The 16839-nt window shown below is 42.4% G+C and overlaps 1 protein-coding gene across 1 annotated transcript in view; it reads right to left on the bottom strand.

Annotated features, from left to right (window-relative positions):
• Nucleotides 1-15916, bottom strand: part of MAPK12 (mitogen-activated protein kinase 12) — a 32332-nt gene extending 16416 nt beyond the window's left edge. Inside the window, exons 1-4 of the mRNA XM_064702759.1 lie at nucleotides 15750-15916; nucleotides 14901-15030; nucleotides 5365-5423; nucleotides 3970-4081 (exon numbers count right to left, since the gene is read on the bottom strand). Coding sequence (XP_064558829.1) covers nucleotides 3970-4081; nucleotides 5365-5423; nucleotides 14901-15030; nucleotides 15750-15865 — 417 coding nt within the window. The 5' untranslated portion in view covers nucleotides 15866-15916. The remainder of the gene's footprint in view (nucleotides 1-3969; nucleotides 4082-5364; nucleotides 5424-14900; nucleotides 15031-15749) is intronic.
• Nucleotides 15917-16839: the final 923 nt, after the last annotated feature.

The raw sequence follows: 16839 nt of genomic DNA, 5'->3' as shown, positions 1-16839 counted from the left end.
TTGCAAGCATTTGTCCCTTACAATGCCTCTACTGAGTGCTAGCTAAGTGTATGTATGTTTGTTCCCCATGCCCTGCCAAAAAAGCAATCCAAGTAAACACAGATGGGCTGTCTTAAACCCAGATAAAGTAGACCTTAAAAAGTACAAGACTTTAATGAAAAACTTGGCTAACCTTTTCTTAAACAGCTAGTTTACTGATATCTGTAAAAGAATAAACAAATTACTGACTCATTTTCTTTCTTGTCTGCATGTTAGCAACACTGCTTTCAGCTTAACATATTTCCTAGCACAGACAGGGCTACAAGAATGTGCCTCAACACTAGACCATTCCTATTTCTTAAAAATATTTTCAGCTAGGTGTGTACTTCTGGCTCAAATGGTTCAATGAGAATTCAGCAATTAATGGAACAGATACAGGAAAGACTGTTCTCCAGAGTTTGCTGTGTAATAAGAAATAACAAAACAGCCTAGTAGCGAAATAATATTTTATTTCCTGCTGGTAATTTTGAGGTAAATACAGTTTTAAAAACATGGGGTAAGAAACTATTCAGGTAAACCACTTCTTACAGACCACCTATCACAGTTACTATCTCAGCATCCCTGCTGGTAGCTGTTGCCATGTAACTGCTTTTATTTTTATGTTCCTCCCACAGGAGACAGTCCTTCATGAACTCTTTCAGCAAGTGTTCTTCACACAGGATGGAGTCCTTCAGGAGTGGACTGCTCCAGTGTGGGTCTCCCAAGGGCCACAGGTCTCACTAAACCTGCCAGGGGCTGCTCCAGCACTGGCTGTCCATGGGCTGCAGCCTCATTTAGGCCACATTCCCAGGCTCCAGCATGGTGTGCTCCACGGCTGCTGGTGGATATCTGCTCTGTCGTGGTCCTCCATGGGTTGCAGAGGAGCAACCTGTGCCACCAGGGCTTGCAGGGAAATCTCTACTCCAGCACCTGTGGCATCTTCTCTCCCTCTATCCTCACTGACCCTGGTGCCTGCAGGGGTGCTTCACATTTTCTCACTCCCCTCTCACAGCTGCTGCCAACTTTTTTTTACCCCTCCTTAAATGTATTACCATGCCCTGATCATTGCTGATGGGCTCAGCTTTAGCCAGCAGCGGGTCTGCTTTGCAGCCAGCTGGAACTTTGTTCAACAAGGAGGCAGTTCCTGGTGTCTTCTACACAGCAGCCACCCTGCAGCCTTCACTAACAAACAAACCTTGCCACAAACCTGCCCAATACATCCTCATAAATTCCTGCTCTGTTTTCTTCCCATGTATGTCAACCACACACAGTTGCTCCACATTTGTCTTCCACATTTACTGATCCAACAGACTTCAGCATCAGCCTTTGGGGCCACAAGCTCTGCTCTGCTGGCCTCTGTCATAGAGTGTCTGTCACTAGGCCAAAATGTTTCTAAGCCATTTCACCAGAATTAAATTAATTATTCATCCTTTCCACTACACTCAACCTAAGCTAATTCTTTACAGTTCACATATGCCTGTAAAGTCAGCACAAATGCTGTTTTTCATCCCTGGTGAATAGCATGCTTCTCCTGGAAACCTGCTTCCCAGACAGTTACCTGCTGGAACTTAAACAGACCACTCCATTTACACAGTCCTTCAGACAACACTTATTAGGACATGGCTTTGTGACTAGGGAACTAATTACAGAACTGTAATTGTAACTCCACATTCAGAATCCAGGTTAGAGGTGATATTTCCTCCAGTTTAAATAAAACAAATTTGCCCAAACCTGGCTTTAGTTTACCTGACTTGAGGTTCCTGCATTTGTAACATGGGAACTGTAGCACTTAAACGCACAACTATAAACACAAAAGATAATTACTTAGCACACATAAAAGGCTATGTGAACAAAAATCTACTAAAATAAGAACACAAAATCCAGGGTAGGGTCAAAGAGAAATAAATAATGCAGGACTCAACAAGAAAATGTATTTATTACGGTTTTTGATGGGAGTAAAACAATTTACTTGCCCTTCTGTATCTGGTCAGTGCTGAGGGACAACAGAATCATGGTTATGCTGCTCCTGATGTCATTGTCCAGGCACAGCAAGCTGTGCTGCTATTTAATTATTTTTTAATAGTGTTTGGCAATGCAAGCATAGCAATGAATCCACATCCTGATGGAAGTGCCAGACATTCCTGTATCAAAATCAGGTCTGTATTTCCACTGCACAAGCAAACCCCTACACTGACTTCACTTATCTGTACAAGTACAGAGCAAATTTCTGCCCATACACTGTGTGGTTACAGGATCATAAAACCAAAAATGTACAGTGCCAGCAGCAGCCAAGGAATGACATTCCATTTAAGACAGTGCCATTCCATAGCCTCCTTAAGTGTCTCCAGAGCAGCAAAGAGAATTAAACAGCCTTTACTGCAGGAGAGCCTGGGTAAAGCCTGCAGACCTAGGTCAAGGTTTTTCTTCTCTTGGAATCGTGTCACCAAAAGAAAGAAGTAGTAAACCCAAAGGTAAACACAGTAATTTAAGAACTGTAGTACCAGTATGGATCAAGAATCATTTTCCTGTCACATTAATATAGGTTATAGATAAAAAAGGGAGCTTAAGGAATCTTCTTTTTGTGTTGTAAGACCATGAACTTCTACATGCAAACTGTGAGCAAAAACAAAACTAGGGAGAACACAAGCAATTGCACCATGAAAAAGTCAAGGTACTCAATGCCTTCTTTTCATCCATCTTTACTGGTACTATTTGTCATATCATAGGTCCCTGAAATTGCTGGAAAAGTCTGGAGAAAGGAAGATTTAATCCTCAATGGAGGAGGAACAGATAAGGAATATCTGAACAAACACAAATTTAACATTTAAACAAACAGCCTGATGGGATGCACCCATGAATTCTGAAAGAATCTGGCCAATGTCATCAGGAGTCCACTTAATAGTATGTGAAAGGTCATGGTGATCAGGAGATACTCCTTATGATTGCAAGAAAGCAAATATTGCTCATGTCTTCAAAAGGGTATTGAAGAAGAGGAGCAAGGAAGGCCAGTCAGCCACTCCTCACTCTCTGGGAATGTGATAAGCAAGTAATTCTGGAAACCATTTCCAAAAATTACAAGGACAAAGAACTGATTGGCAGTAGTCAACATGGATTTACAGAAGAAAATCATGCTTGACAGCCTGTTAGCCTTCTGTGATAAGACAACTGGATTGGTGGATGACAGGAGGGCAGACAGTGTTGTTTACCTTGTCCCTTGCAAGGCTTTTGAAGCCCTCATAACACCCTGAGAGACAGTGGAAGTAGGAGTTGGATTAATGGACAGTGACTGAGCTGCCAGGATCAAAGAGCTGTGATCAGTGGCAGAAGTCCAGCTGGATGCTCATCACCAGCAGTGCCCCCTTAGGGATGGTACTGAAGTCAGTTCTGTTTATCATTTTCATTACTGACCTGGATGATGGGACAGAGGGCTCCCTCAGCAAATGACACAGGAACCCACTGAAGTTCAACAAAATCCTGGGAGAGAATAATGCCATGCACCAGACAAGGCTGGAGATTGACCAGCTTGGCAGAAAAGGACCTGTGCCCCTGCACCAAAGACAACCAAAAGCCTCATGCATTGGGCAGAGGATTGCCAGCACCTTGAAGATGATCCTTCCCTTTTCTCAGCTCTGGTGAGACACACCTGGAGTGCTGTGCTCAGCTATGGGCTTTCCAGTTAAAGAGAGACACTGAAACAAGCTTAATAAAGATGACTATGGGACTGGAGCAACTTATGTAAGATAAGAAACTGAGAGAGACAGGATTCTTCAGCTGTAAAATTATACTTTCTATAATAAATGAATATAATGATTTTAATTTAGTATATAATTTTTACTATACTAGTTGAGATAAATTTTATCCTGCTATTAAATTATAAGTACTTATAGTACTCCATAACAGTTTACTAGGAAAAAACCCTGTGAAATCAAAATAGTAGTACAACTGGCAAACCTTTAAGCCTTTCAACATCTGATATACCAGGAACTGGATTCGATCTTCAGTTAATTTCTCATGCTTCATTATCTTACTCAAGTCTGTTCCCATAAATGGCATAACGAGGTAGCTTAAAACAAAACAAAAATAGAAAGAAAACCAAACAGATTAACTTGATTAACTTTGTTATGTAAAGCATTATTGTATGTTATAGTTCAATTACAATATTAAATTATGGATCGTTCCATTTACCAAACAATTCATCCTCCCACCCTCCAAGCCTATCTGTTTTTATCTGATTGTATTAAAGAGGTATTGCCCAGTTCTGTCACTGATTATGGAAATTCGCTAGTTATCAGAACTAGCTTAGAAAGAAACTAACCAAAAGCCTCATGATATTTCAAAGACAGCTACACAAAAAACTAAGACATTAATGCAAGGCAATGTACCTCACAGTCATGACCAGGCAGCACAGCCACTGAACTAACAAAATCTGGAGGATGATTTTAGGGTCTCATTTAAAACACAGTGCTTCAATGCTCATCATGTACATGTGCACTCTATTATATATGCTGTGTAAAATGCCAGCACAGTAGACAATATGGACAACATTCATTTTGGCTCAACAATCAATAAGAACACATGCTCCATGTTTTCTGTACTTAATTTTTTACATTTTTCTGTCAGATAGCTTTCTTTGTTAACATATAAATACACAAAGTTGTTTAGGAAACATAGATACACTAGATGAAATCCAGAACAGTCCTACTAACACAGGAAACCTGCATTAAACCCTAAAGGATTTCTGGGCACTGCTTCTCTAGCAACTCTAATTCACCAGAATTGTAGCAGTAAACAAGTAAAACAGCAGACATGTTAAACATCTTGTGTTTGAGAAGCCACCAAAAGTCAGGGAGATGTGGTAGAAACAACCTGTACCAGGGGCTGTTTGGACTACTGACTGGGTAAACAGTCACGGGGCACAGCAAACCACAATGCAGATAAACACCAAAAAATTCAGCAGCAGCAGCACTTTTAACTGATCCTTGAATTTGGATGGATCCCACTGAGATATGCCACATAGTGGGAGTAACTTTTAGCCTACTGGATTGGGTTATGAATTGCCCTACCATTTGAGCAACCTGGGCCTTAGGGTAAGAAATCAGGATTTGTAAGGTGGATTAGGGAATTCACTAAACTGCCATTTATTAAGGGCTGAAAGACAGGAAACTGGTTCCAATGACAATCTGAGAACTCCAGCCCACCAAAGCTGCATGTAAGAGTTACATTAAGATGAAACTCAGAAAGAAAAGTCCAAGAAGCAACAATTTTGAAATTCTCTATTTAAAAAGCAACAACCTTTCATCCCACACAAGCAACAATGCTCTGCTCCAAAAACAACTTGGAACTTACAAGTCATTAAACTTCTCCAGTGTTACATCTGGTGTAAACACATCCAAAATTCCAATGACCTAAAAAAAAAAGAAAAAAAAAGAAAAAAATTAATGGCTGATTTGACACAATAAAACCGAAATCACCTAATAAGTGGAAAAATATAATCTAAAACACATTGAGACATTAGCTATAGGCATAAACATGGCAGAAAGAATACCTAAAGTAGTGCCAGGATTTGTTATGTGTTAGATTTTATAACTCAGATGGCAGTTTTACCCTATAACAAAAAAATATAAGAAGTACCTACTGGAACTAAAAGTTCAGAGGCTAACAATTTTATCAGTACTTTATCACTTTAAATACTATCATGCTGAAAATAAACCAGAAAAATCAGACTATAATATGAAGCACTTGTAAGCGCTCTCCACCTAGCTGGGCCTGCTGCTTATCAATGAAGTGCACTTTAAACATCTTCCAATTTCAGTAAAAGGGTTATTTAGGTATATAGACTATATTAGCTTCTTGGAAGCACAAAGAAGAAACCAGAATGAAGCTGGTTTTATTGAGAAAAAATTAGCAAGAACTTTATATGATTTACTATGGCTTATACCACAGGTTCTCCAGAGGTTTTTATGTCAAACAAAAGCATCCTATCACTGAACAGAGAAATAATAATCTAATAAAATGGATTTTCCACCACAGCTTTTCCTATTAGTATGGGTTTTGGGAGAACTACAGAAACTGACTGGGTTCATTACACTAAATACCAATGCTTCTTTCAAGACCACTGAACACCAGAAAATTAAATACACAGAACTCAGTGCTCAAAAAGAAGTAGCTGCAGTGATCTAAAGCCAGATTTTAGATGCTGCATAATCCAGGCAGTGCCTAAATAACACAGGCTTTTAGAGCTGCTTCTTTTCTACCTCTGCTGCTAATTCATGACCATTTCTGTCTGTTCAGAGGAAGACTCCCAAGCCTCAGAGTGCTCGTGGTGTTTCCCAGGTGCAGGCTGCTGTGTCACAGAATCACAAAATATTCTGAGCTGGAAGGGACCCACACAGATCACTGAGTACAACTCTTATGTGAACGGCCTGTGTGGGGACTGAACCCACAACTTTGCTGCTCTTAGCAACATGAGGCTGTGCAGGACTTTGCCAGAAGCAAGCTAAAAGACTAACAAGCTTTATAACCTTGTTCAACCCTGTCTTTGTGGCCATACAGACATTAAGTCATCAAGAACTGTCATCCAAATCAGACATATTCTTAAATAAGTGAAAATAAAGAGAAGTATGAGCAGAAATGGAGGGGGGAAATGCAAGAAAAGGACACCTTACTTTATTTAAAGCTTTAAATGCCCAACCATGATGAAATCCTTATTGCACACATTTTTACTCTTTCCACATTAAGAGCAGACTACTACAGTTAGACTGGATATTGTCAAAATGATGAAGAAGATAGAAAAACTAATAAAGATGAAGGCAGAAAATTGTAACTCCCTTTCTCTGCACATATATCTTTGAAAAAAAAAGTCACTAATAATATTTACTTGGGACTGTTATATGAAACTAATTAAAGAAGAATAAGTAATATAAAATAATAATTAAACGCACAGAGGATGTGGTTATTATTTGAAGTAATACCACTAGTGCTAACATTACAATAAGAATTTTCTTTTTTATCAGTTTTACATAAGGTTTTCCTTTTCTCTGTGTAGGCAGTGAGAGAAAGGAGGAGGATGGGATTACAAAGACATACTCTGCAACAGTGGAGTATAATGCAGCCCTACAGGCATTTCCTAAGGCAGTGTGTGTATGCAAACACACAACCAGAAAAGTTGTGTGCTCTCTTCAGATGTACATATATGAAGAAGGAAGCTAACATTTTAGCAGTAATCTTATTTAATATGCATCTGCCTTTACCAAGCTCCACTTTCTCAAAAGTCTTGCTTGTTCTCCTTAGCAAGTATTTCCATGCCCTCATACACCTAAGCAAGAACCACAAGAAAATAAATCCCACCACATCTGAATGTAGCAGTGAAAGACACTGGGACACCACAATGAGAAGAAGGGACACAGAGCAGGGTGAAATAACGTGGCTGCTCTATCTCATGCATCTGCGCACCAAGGCATTACCAGGCACCCCCTGTGGAATACAGGAGCATGAAGAATACATTTCCATGCAGAACAGACCAGCCCCAAAACACACTAGTGAAGGTGACTAACATTCTAATGTGTATCCATTCAAGTACACAGAGCTCCTGGTACTCAATGCTGCCAGATGTGCATCACTGCTGAGGTAAGGCTGCAAACTTAGAGAGACAAACCTACCATTGCTGCAAATCCTCAGTGAATGAAGCCACCAAGAACAATGCTCAGCTCCCAAAGAAGGAATTTTAATAATGAACCAGAAAACTCTTTAAATATGCTAAGGATGTCACAATACTTCTCTTCCTTTACAAACCAGGTTTTCTAAAAATCCTGAAATCCATGTTAGTGTTCAAAATGGTAAGACATACTAATAGTGAATCAATTTTAAAATATACTGAAGGACCCATTTCCTTTTCCTCAGTGATTTTTATTTAATAGTTGTGGTTTGGGATTATTTTCCTGTACTGGAGCAGAGTCATTCATATTTCCATTTAGGCCAGAGGTTTTTGCAGCTATATTAAGCATAAGGAAATATGTGATAAAATAAATCCTCTGAGGAAGATACAACTCCAGCTACTTGTTCAGGAAAAGGAAAAAAACGGACAAAGTGTAGTCAACTCCCTCCTTTATAATATGATGGATAATCCTCCTTCTGTTTGAAATCTCTCAATTAAAGACAGTATTTGTAAAGAACTGTATGATGTTCCAGCAATAAAGCAAGCCACCATAAACAATCACAAGAATAATTTATATTTTCATAGTGTTGACTATATGAAACATACCAGAGATATGTGTGAAACCTTCTATAAATGCATTTTTGGCATTAATCAGCACAATTACTGACACTATCAGAGTTGGAAGCTCAGCTGAGGAATGAACCCAGTACACTCTGCAATGGCAATGAAAAGGATCTGTGGAAATCAGCAGCAGTGCTGCCTTTTCAGGGTCTTATTTTTACCCCAACTAACTTGCCAAGAGACAATTTCTCCCACAAAGAATGCATCTACTGTACATTTGACTGAAAAATAACCTCGATTTCCTCAGCCTGCACTGAAGTACTTTAATAGCTTTTGTCTCAAGGACAGATATTGCATCACTTTCATAGAACTACAGATTGGTTTGGCTTGGAAGGGACCTTTAAGTTCATGTAGTTCTAAACCCTTACTATGGGCAGGGACCCTTTCCACCAGACCAGGCTGCCCAAAGCCCCATTCAACCCAGCCTTGGACGCTTCCAGGGACGAAGCATTCACATCTTCTTTGAACACCCTGTGCCAGCGCCTCATGACTCTCAAAGTAAAGAATTTCTTCCTTATGTCCAATGTCAATCTACCCTCTTTCAGTTTAAACTATTGCTCCTTGTCCTGTCTTATAAATAGCTCCTCTCCATCTCTCTTGTAGCCCTCCTCGTGTTCTGGAAGGCTGCTCTAAGGTCCCTCCGGAGCCTTCTCTTCTCCAGGCAGAACAACTCCAACCTTCCCAGCCTGTCTTCATAAGAGAGATGCTGCATCTTCCTGAAGCAAAAACCCACAAAACTACCCATCTCCTGGTCTAACTTGTTTTCCAAAGATATGCTTTCACCCCAATATATTTACTCTGAAGCCAGTGGGGAGTGGGTAGCAGCATCTCTAGCATTTCTTAGCCCTACTGTGTGTGTCCCCTGATCACATTCACCAACTTTAGTGTTGTTAACAAATAGCAGGTTCACATTGGTATGGTGGTTTCTGCCCTTCCCTTCTCAGCTGCCTTCTTTTCCAAACACCATTCCAACAGCAGAGCACAATGGTGAATAGCTCCTTACCTCTGCCTTCCCCTGTACTTTGTATTGAATTACTTCTATTCAAGGATTGACCCATTTCATTTCTGTAAAAGACAGTTTCTGATGTAAGCAGCAGTACATCAAAAGACCCGAATCTAGTATAAATTAATAAATAATGTAGGTTATGTGACTCATGCAGTAAGTGCTGCTTTCTCCAGCAGATGTTATGCATGAAAACACAGTGAAGTGGCTTTAGCATTCAGGCTAAACATGCAAGTACATTTCTTAAGAGAGAGCCTTGCTGAACTACATATTATGTCCCATTAAATTTTCTGCAGGATTAACTTCACGTTCCTGCACTGTTCTCATCATGGGCATCCTTTTACTACACTAAAAATTCCCAGTCTTTTTAAAATTTTTACTATTCATGCCAAGGCTTGTACCACAGTCACCTTTCTTCCTCACAGATATGAGGGACACCTGGAATACCTCTTTTTCTTTTCTCCTGCCAGCACTTTGGCACTCACAAGCCATACCCATGAGCATCACCACACTCTTCCTTCAAAGGATTCATACGTAACACTGGGCAGATTCAAATCCTGCAGACAGACTCATCTTCATCTCTAGACTGGATGGCAATCAAAAGAGAAAGTTTGGGTTTCAGTGCAGCTTTTCTTATTTTAATTTCATGGAATAAGCTCATCAGCTTGCTCTACCAGAACCCAAGGCTGGGTGTGAATAAATGGCTATCAGCTGAAGCCCAGCCTACATAAAGCAACTATTAGTCAAGTTAGGAAAATAGGAAGAAAGACAACAGATATCCCTATGCTGATTTATTGACTTTGGAGCATCAAAATAAAATTAATCCAGTGTCCTGTCAGTGCCCAGTGTCGACATCTAGCTCCTAGATGTGCTAACCTTTCAGTCTGCAAAAAGGCAGACGGGAGCGTTTCTCTCTTACAAATTTTTGACAGCAACGAACTGTCCAGTTATAACTGTGTTTTTCCTTTCTTAAGGACCAATAAGGAGATTTGCCATTTCCAGATAGGAAATATATGCACTTTACTGGCATATATGTACCCAAAGAATGTGAGTTTTTAGCTGGTGCAGTCCTGCAGGACTTGCTGCAGGAAACCTCTTCTAACAGAGTGAGCACACTCTCATCCATTAAGGCATCACTCATCTACAACTCCCTTGTTGGTCTGATTTTGTACACTGCAGATGCTGCTGCTTTCCTCTGCTCATGTCAAGCTAGATGAACTGCAAAAGGTGACAGATTTAAGATTTTTCTCAGGCAAGAACACAGCGTGACTAACTATTTTCTCTGGAACTAATTCCTTCTCTGGTTGACACTCTGTAGGTGAAAATAAAAAGCTCAACATTTTGTTTTAAATAAAAAAGAAAACAGAATTGAAAAGCAGCCAACCTAAAAGTGGATCATCCTCAGAAATGTAATTGTAGAGAGACAGATAATTTGGTGTCTGTTGGATATCCAATTCCTTACAAAGGGGAAAAAAAGCTACATGCTTCTCATAATGCAAAACACACACTGGTCTTCAGATGTAAGAATACACCAGAGAATAATTTCCACGCTGAGCAATGAATGAGAGCATAACATAGAGTACCTTTAAACAAATACTGCACTGGTCTCTTACATACTAAGTGTCCAGGAAGGGAAAACATCTGTAGAATATTAACTGACCCAAGAAATGTTTAATGGGCATTTGTCAGAAATGTTACTCCAGAAACACATTCAGACTAACTGGTAGGACTGTGTCAGAATTCAATGTGGGTGAATACATGTACACACAGGTATATACACAGGTACAAATGCCACACTTTGATAAAATCCACACTCTGTTCTGACAAGAGCCACCAGCATAAGCCATTGCTCTTCTCTTCCTCTCTCCAGTGCCATCTCCCCTTGCCAGCTATTCTATATTCCTGCTTGAAAATTTCTCTTAACCTGGAGGTGAGGAGAGCACCAGGGCTGGAGCACTGCAAAAAAACGTGCACTTGTTTCAACAAAAGCAGTATCAAGGTATCACAATCCAAGCATGTGAGAAAAACCAACTTATTTGCCAAAAGAAACTAAAGGTTCTGCACCTCCACTTACTTGTCTGGGTTTCACTCTGCATACACAGACATCTCCATTAACTGCAGAAGAATACACAAATACAGAGCTATGCAAATGTTTGAGAGCTAAAGCCAGGATCAAAGTTAGCACACTAGCCATATTTTCACTGCTTTTGGTTTTAAGCCAGAGCCACAATAGGCAAATTTTAAAGGTCCTCATTTCAAATGAATTCGAAATGGACAGAAACACAGAACAGAAGCAGCACTACTGAAAAATAGTTCCTAAAGGTAAAAAGACCATTCCTCTGTACAAGATTCAGCAAATGTGAAAGAAATAATCAAGAGCTGGTAAGGCTGTATGGGGACCAATACTACAAACCAGCATGATTAAATGAAGGAGAAAAACAGCCCCAAGAAGAGCTTTCTTCATTCTGCCTTAGCTGTGGTTATTCCTCATTTCCATACCATGCCCTTCCACATGCCAGCTAGTTATACAGCTACAGAGTGATCCAGCAGCTTATCCCACTGGAAATAAAAATTTTCTTTTTGGCATTGTCTAAGGAATTGATCTGTCTTAGACTGCTTCTTTAGTAGCAGAAACAGCTTATGAAGTTTGGGAAACATCCTGTGCCCTCTCAAATTAAAAGGCCTACCCAAAAAAAAAAAACAAAAAACCAAAAACAAAAAAACCCCACAAAAAGGAAAAAAGCATACCAGCATCATTAAAGACTGATTAACCTCTCACACACATGTGAGTACCTGTCCCTTGGCCCCCAACCCTCCTTTGGACTTGTTTGCAAAGGGCTGATGAGAAGCCCCATGTGATCAAGTCTGCGTGGTTTACACAGGAACATTCCTCACTACCTGGTCTACACAGAAATATGCCTCACTACATTTACTTGAGCTTTACTTGAGAGACTTTAGGGAGAGCAAAGGTCTAATGAAAGATGGTGCAACCAGCCAGCTCCTCCTGAAAATCCCTAAACAGACAAGCAAATTGACCTGTGACTTAGCATCCCTACAAAGTAAAATACAAATCCAATAAAATTCAGTGTAATTACTCCTGCATTTGCTTTTGCAGGACTTCTGGTCATCCTACAACCATTCTGCATAAAAAATACGAGCATATTTCTCAAACAGGATATAATGGAGTTCATCTAGGGTACTAACCAGTAGTTTTACTCCATTTTTCTTCACTGACACGCTGATGAATTATATCCATGAAACACAGGTTTAATGGGATCTTCTGCTATCTTAATGGAAGATCAGAGCTGCTATTTTTAACACAATGTGTCAGACCATTACAATTTCTTCCATCATTCTGAATACAGCATAAGGTTAAATAAACTGTGATAATGTATTGCTGCATGCTTAACACAAGAATTCCCTGAAAGCTACGAGGGGCAGAGATGGTCCATTGAGAGGTAATTATAGTGAAACAAATAAAACATCACACTTTCCATAAAAGCCAACATCAAATTCCTTGTGGTCACAGAAGTAATTTTGAAATAAAAACAGGTAAGAAGAGTGAATTGATACAACTTTAACTATCAAATAAACAGAAAAAAGTATTTCCTGAGAGGGTGGTGAGACTCTGGAACAGGTTGCCCAGAGAAGTTGTGGACATCCCATCCCTGGAAGTGTTCAAGGTCAGATTGGATGGGGTTTTGAGCAACCTGGTTTAGTGAAAGGTGCCCCTACCCACAGCAGAAGGGTTGGAACTAGATGATTTTTCATATCCTTTTCAATGTGTGGTTCATATCCTTTTCATATCCTTTCCATTCTGTGGTTCTATGTTTCTATGAAATATGCAAAAAGAAGCTCTTTGACAGAATGGTTGTGGGTCCAAGGGGTCAGGCAGAAAATCATGATGAGGAGCAACACTGCCATTCTGGTTTAATTTTGGATGGGTGAAGCAGCTAAAGGAGTACCCTTGAGATCAGCTGAGGAACTGAAAATCCTAAGAGGCATTGCTGCTGCTTCTAATTCACCAGGGCCAACATGACTGACAAAAGGGAGTGAGGCCAGGGTGGCAGATAGGAATTGTCTTGATGGCTGCACTGCCATGTCTGTCTCATCACAGATGGGTGGAACAGTCAGTTTCTGCTTCCAATCCCTGCAGCATCATTTATTCAGTCTTTGTTCTCTAATGAATAGATGATTTTAACAATTCATGTTAAAACTTTTCCCTAGTACATAAACCGCTTCTTTCTGTGGCCCAAACTGTTTCCTATGATTGTAAATCATTCTCTTCCTTCATATATATTGATTTGTAACTTGTACAGATTGTGCTCAGGTTCCCCAGTGACCATTTTCTTCTGGACTCTTTAATTACCAATTGAGCCCACAGTGGAGTTCTAGAGTATTATTCCAAAGGGCATACACTGCATATAACCTGCTAGGAGAGGAAAATGCTACCCAACAGATTATTCTGGGAAATGGAAGAAAAATAATCTCAAAATTCTGGACACAGTTAGGAGCTTGGCAACTGCACAGGCTGCTCTGCTCCCAAATGTTCAGTAAAGAAAATGCTGAGAGTATTAAAGCCCATACACAGAAGTTTCCTGCAAACATTAACTCTTAAAACATATGCAGCAGTGGTTATGAGGCAGTTACTTTGAAGTAATCAGACTAAAAGACTTAGATTAAAACAAGTAGACAGTTTCTTAAGTCTACAAAAAGCTTTTTTTCCTTCTGGACTGTCAGGATAGCCCACAAACTATTCTTCAAACAAACCTAGTTGGTACTCACAATATTAGTATTATAATGTTAAATGGCAATGACTAGTTATTGTTATTACCACTTTCTCTCATCCTCGCTTTTGATGTCTCAGGTTTTAGTGAAATGCTTTGAGACTCCATAACAACTGTTTTTGCACAAACTTCTTTATTTTTTTTCCTAAACTCCTAAGCAGTACTGGGAACACAAATCTTTCTCTCAATCACACTTTCAACACTTCTTTCCACAGCTGTTCTTTCACATTATATGGGAATCATGTGCAGAGTTCTGTTACCTATTCTCTGCTTCACTGTAAAGCAATTTGTTTAGTCATTGGTGGACTTTTCCTGTTTCCCATTTATATCAGCCTGAAAGGTTCAAATGCTTCATGAACAATAAAAAAGGAGAAAAATGCTAACCTCTCCTTGAAGATACACATGCGTGCATCTTCAAGCAAGCTCAGGGGAACAAAAAAAAAAAAAAAGAAAAAAAGAAAAAAAAGATGCTGGCACTTAAGACCCACAGACCTGTACTCTGTATTCTCCTGCAACTCACAGGAAGGTAGTAATGGAGACTGTAATTTCTGGCTTTTAATCCCTCTCACTAGCACTGAGCAAATTGCACTGTGGTCCTAACCTTCTCCACCCAATTTTTCCTACGTGGAAATTAAGTGGTGTTTCCCACAGGATATTCTAGTTTGTGTGAACTGATGTTTGTAGGACAGGCAGACAAAAAAACAGACTGAAAGATTTCAGAATTCCATTCAGCTACACATGTGCCTTGTCCAAATGTATATATTTTCTTTGATTTAGAGTGCCTAAGCTGTAGTTTTGAGATAATGACTCAACTCACGTTTTCATGCTTCATGTGTTTCAAGAGGCGCAGCTCTCGGTAAGCTCGTTTGGCAAAGAGTTCAGACTGAAACGGGCGGTACAATTTCTTAATGGCCACTTTGGTACCACTTCTTCCATCGACAGCTGAGCTTTAAGGGAAAAGAAAGAGTTTGGTGAGCAAGGACCGAAGCAAGTCTGCGAAGCCCAGCAAACTCGGCCAGGGGCTGCATCCTGCCCCACGCTGCCGGGCCCTCGGGGGGAGACACCGCCCCAGAGCATCTCTGCCAGCAGCCATCTCACTTCGTTCCTTTAAAAGCCTGCCAGGCTCTGTAATGAAATGTAGACAGTTATCAAAAGCTTTAAAGAGGAACATCTGCGGAGTGGGAAAAAAAATTCCCCAAACTAAAAATAAGACAAAAAATCCCACTAAACACCCAAGCCCACCACCAACGCAGAACCAAACCGAGGGGTCCGCCCTAAGCGCTAAAACACCCCGGGCTTCAGGGACGCCGCCGCTCCGGGGTGCCGCGGGCCGGGCTCGGCAGCGGCGGGCAGCGCTCCCGGGCAGGGCTGGGGCAGCGCCCCCGGGCAGGGCTGGGGCAGCGCTGCGGGCTCTGCTCGCTCCAGGCACGGAAGGCGCCCGGGTCGGATTCCCCCGGCGGAGCAGCCCGGCCCGGGGCGGCCAGGTGAATAGCGGGGCCGCCCCTCTGCACCCGCGGGGCAGGCGGCACCGGGCGGGGCCAGCCCGGGTCCGGACAACAACCGGGAAAAGTTGGCAGGGAGCAACGCGCCAGAGGGCCGGCCCCGGCAGCATCCCCCGGGCCGGGACAGAGGCCGCCGCCTCCCTCGCCCCCGCCGCCCCGCTCACCACACGGCTCCGTAGGCGCCGGACCCCACCGGCTGCAGGTCCCGGTAGCGGTCCCGCACTTCCCAGAGGGTCTTGGTGATCTCCTGCCGGTAGAAGCCATTCTTGGGGGAGGACATGGCGCTGCCGACCCCCGCCGGCTCGCGCCGACAAAGAGCCCGGGCCGGGGGAGCGGGAGCGGCCGGCGCCGCCGAGCCGGGCTGCGCTGAGGGGCCGGGCCTCAGCGAGCGGCGCCGCCCGCGCCCGCCCCGCGCAGCCCCGCCGGCAGCACCGCCCGCCGGCAGCGTTCACCCCGGGGACCGGCACCGGCATCCGCACCGGCCCGGCAGCGCCCTGCCTGCCCGCCAGCCCGGGAGCCTGGGGCTGCGCTCCGCCGAGTCTGGGCGCGAAGGGCGCGGTGTCCCGGCGGCAGCGGGCGCGCCCGGCCAGGGAGGCAGGTGCCGAGGCTCTCGCTGTCCGAGCGAGTCCTGGCCGTGCGGACCAAACCCCTCCGGCCGGCTCTTCCCCGCCATGGCCCCCCCTCACGCGAGGCCCGTTTGGCGTTTGTGCTCAGGCTCGGTGAGGTGCCATCGGCTGCTGCATCGACGTGTTAAAAAGTACGAGAGGCTGCAGCTGGCAGAGCTGGGAGTCCAGACGTGAGCTTTTGTATGGCCTCTGCCCTGTGATGAACAGCTAGGGTCCCCAGATCGTTTCAGGGTCAGACCACAAGTTACAACAATATTTCATAGAGTTAAATAAAAACCAGCCCACACTTGCTTCAGAGCAAGTGATCTTGTGCATGGCTGAAGGGAAGTGGAATGGAACTGTTGCAGCAGCGGCTTGAAATTACTGCAGTGCTGGAGTACTGACAAGAGCAACCTTCTCAGTAACTGTGTAGTAAATAGGCCTGAGCCAGCAACACGTGTAAGGCAAAGACCTGGTTTAAAATATGTATTATGCATTCTATGTATGAATATAATTAAAGTTCTTGTCCTTCATGGTCTGGCACAGCCTTTGTTTTGTTTGATTTCACCCCTGAGCAATGTTGCTGTGGTTAGATAATTCAGATTTGCTGTCACTAAAGTTCAGTTTGTGGTTTAGCTCTAAAGGAGCA

This window comes from Zonotrichia leucophrys, chromosome 1A, assembly GCF_028769735.1.
Source record: "Zonotrichia leucophrys gambelii isolate GWCS_2022_RI chromosome 1A, RI_Zleu_2.0, whole genome shotgun sequence".
NCBI lineage: Eukaryota > Metazoa > Chordata > Aves > Passeriformes > Passerellidae > Zonotrichia > Zonotrichia leucophrys.
Note: the sequence above shows the minus strand (reverse complement) of the source record. Positions and strands in the feature narration are given on the sequence as shown.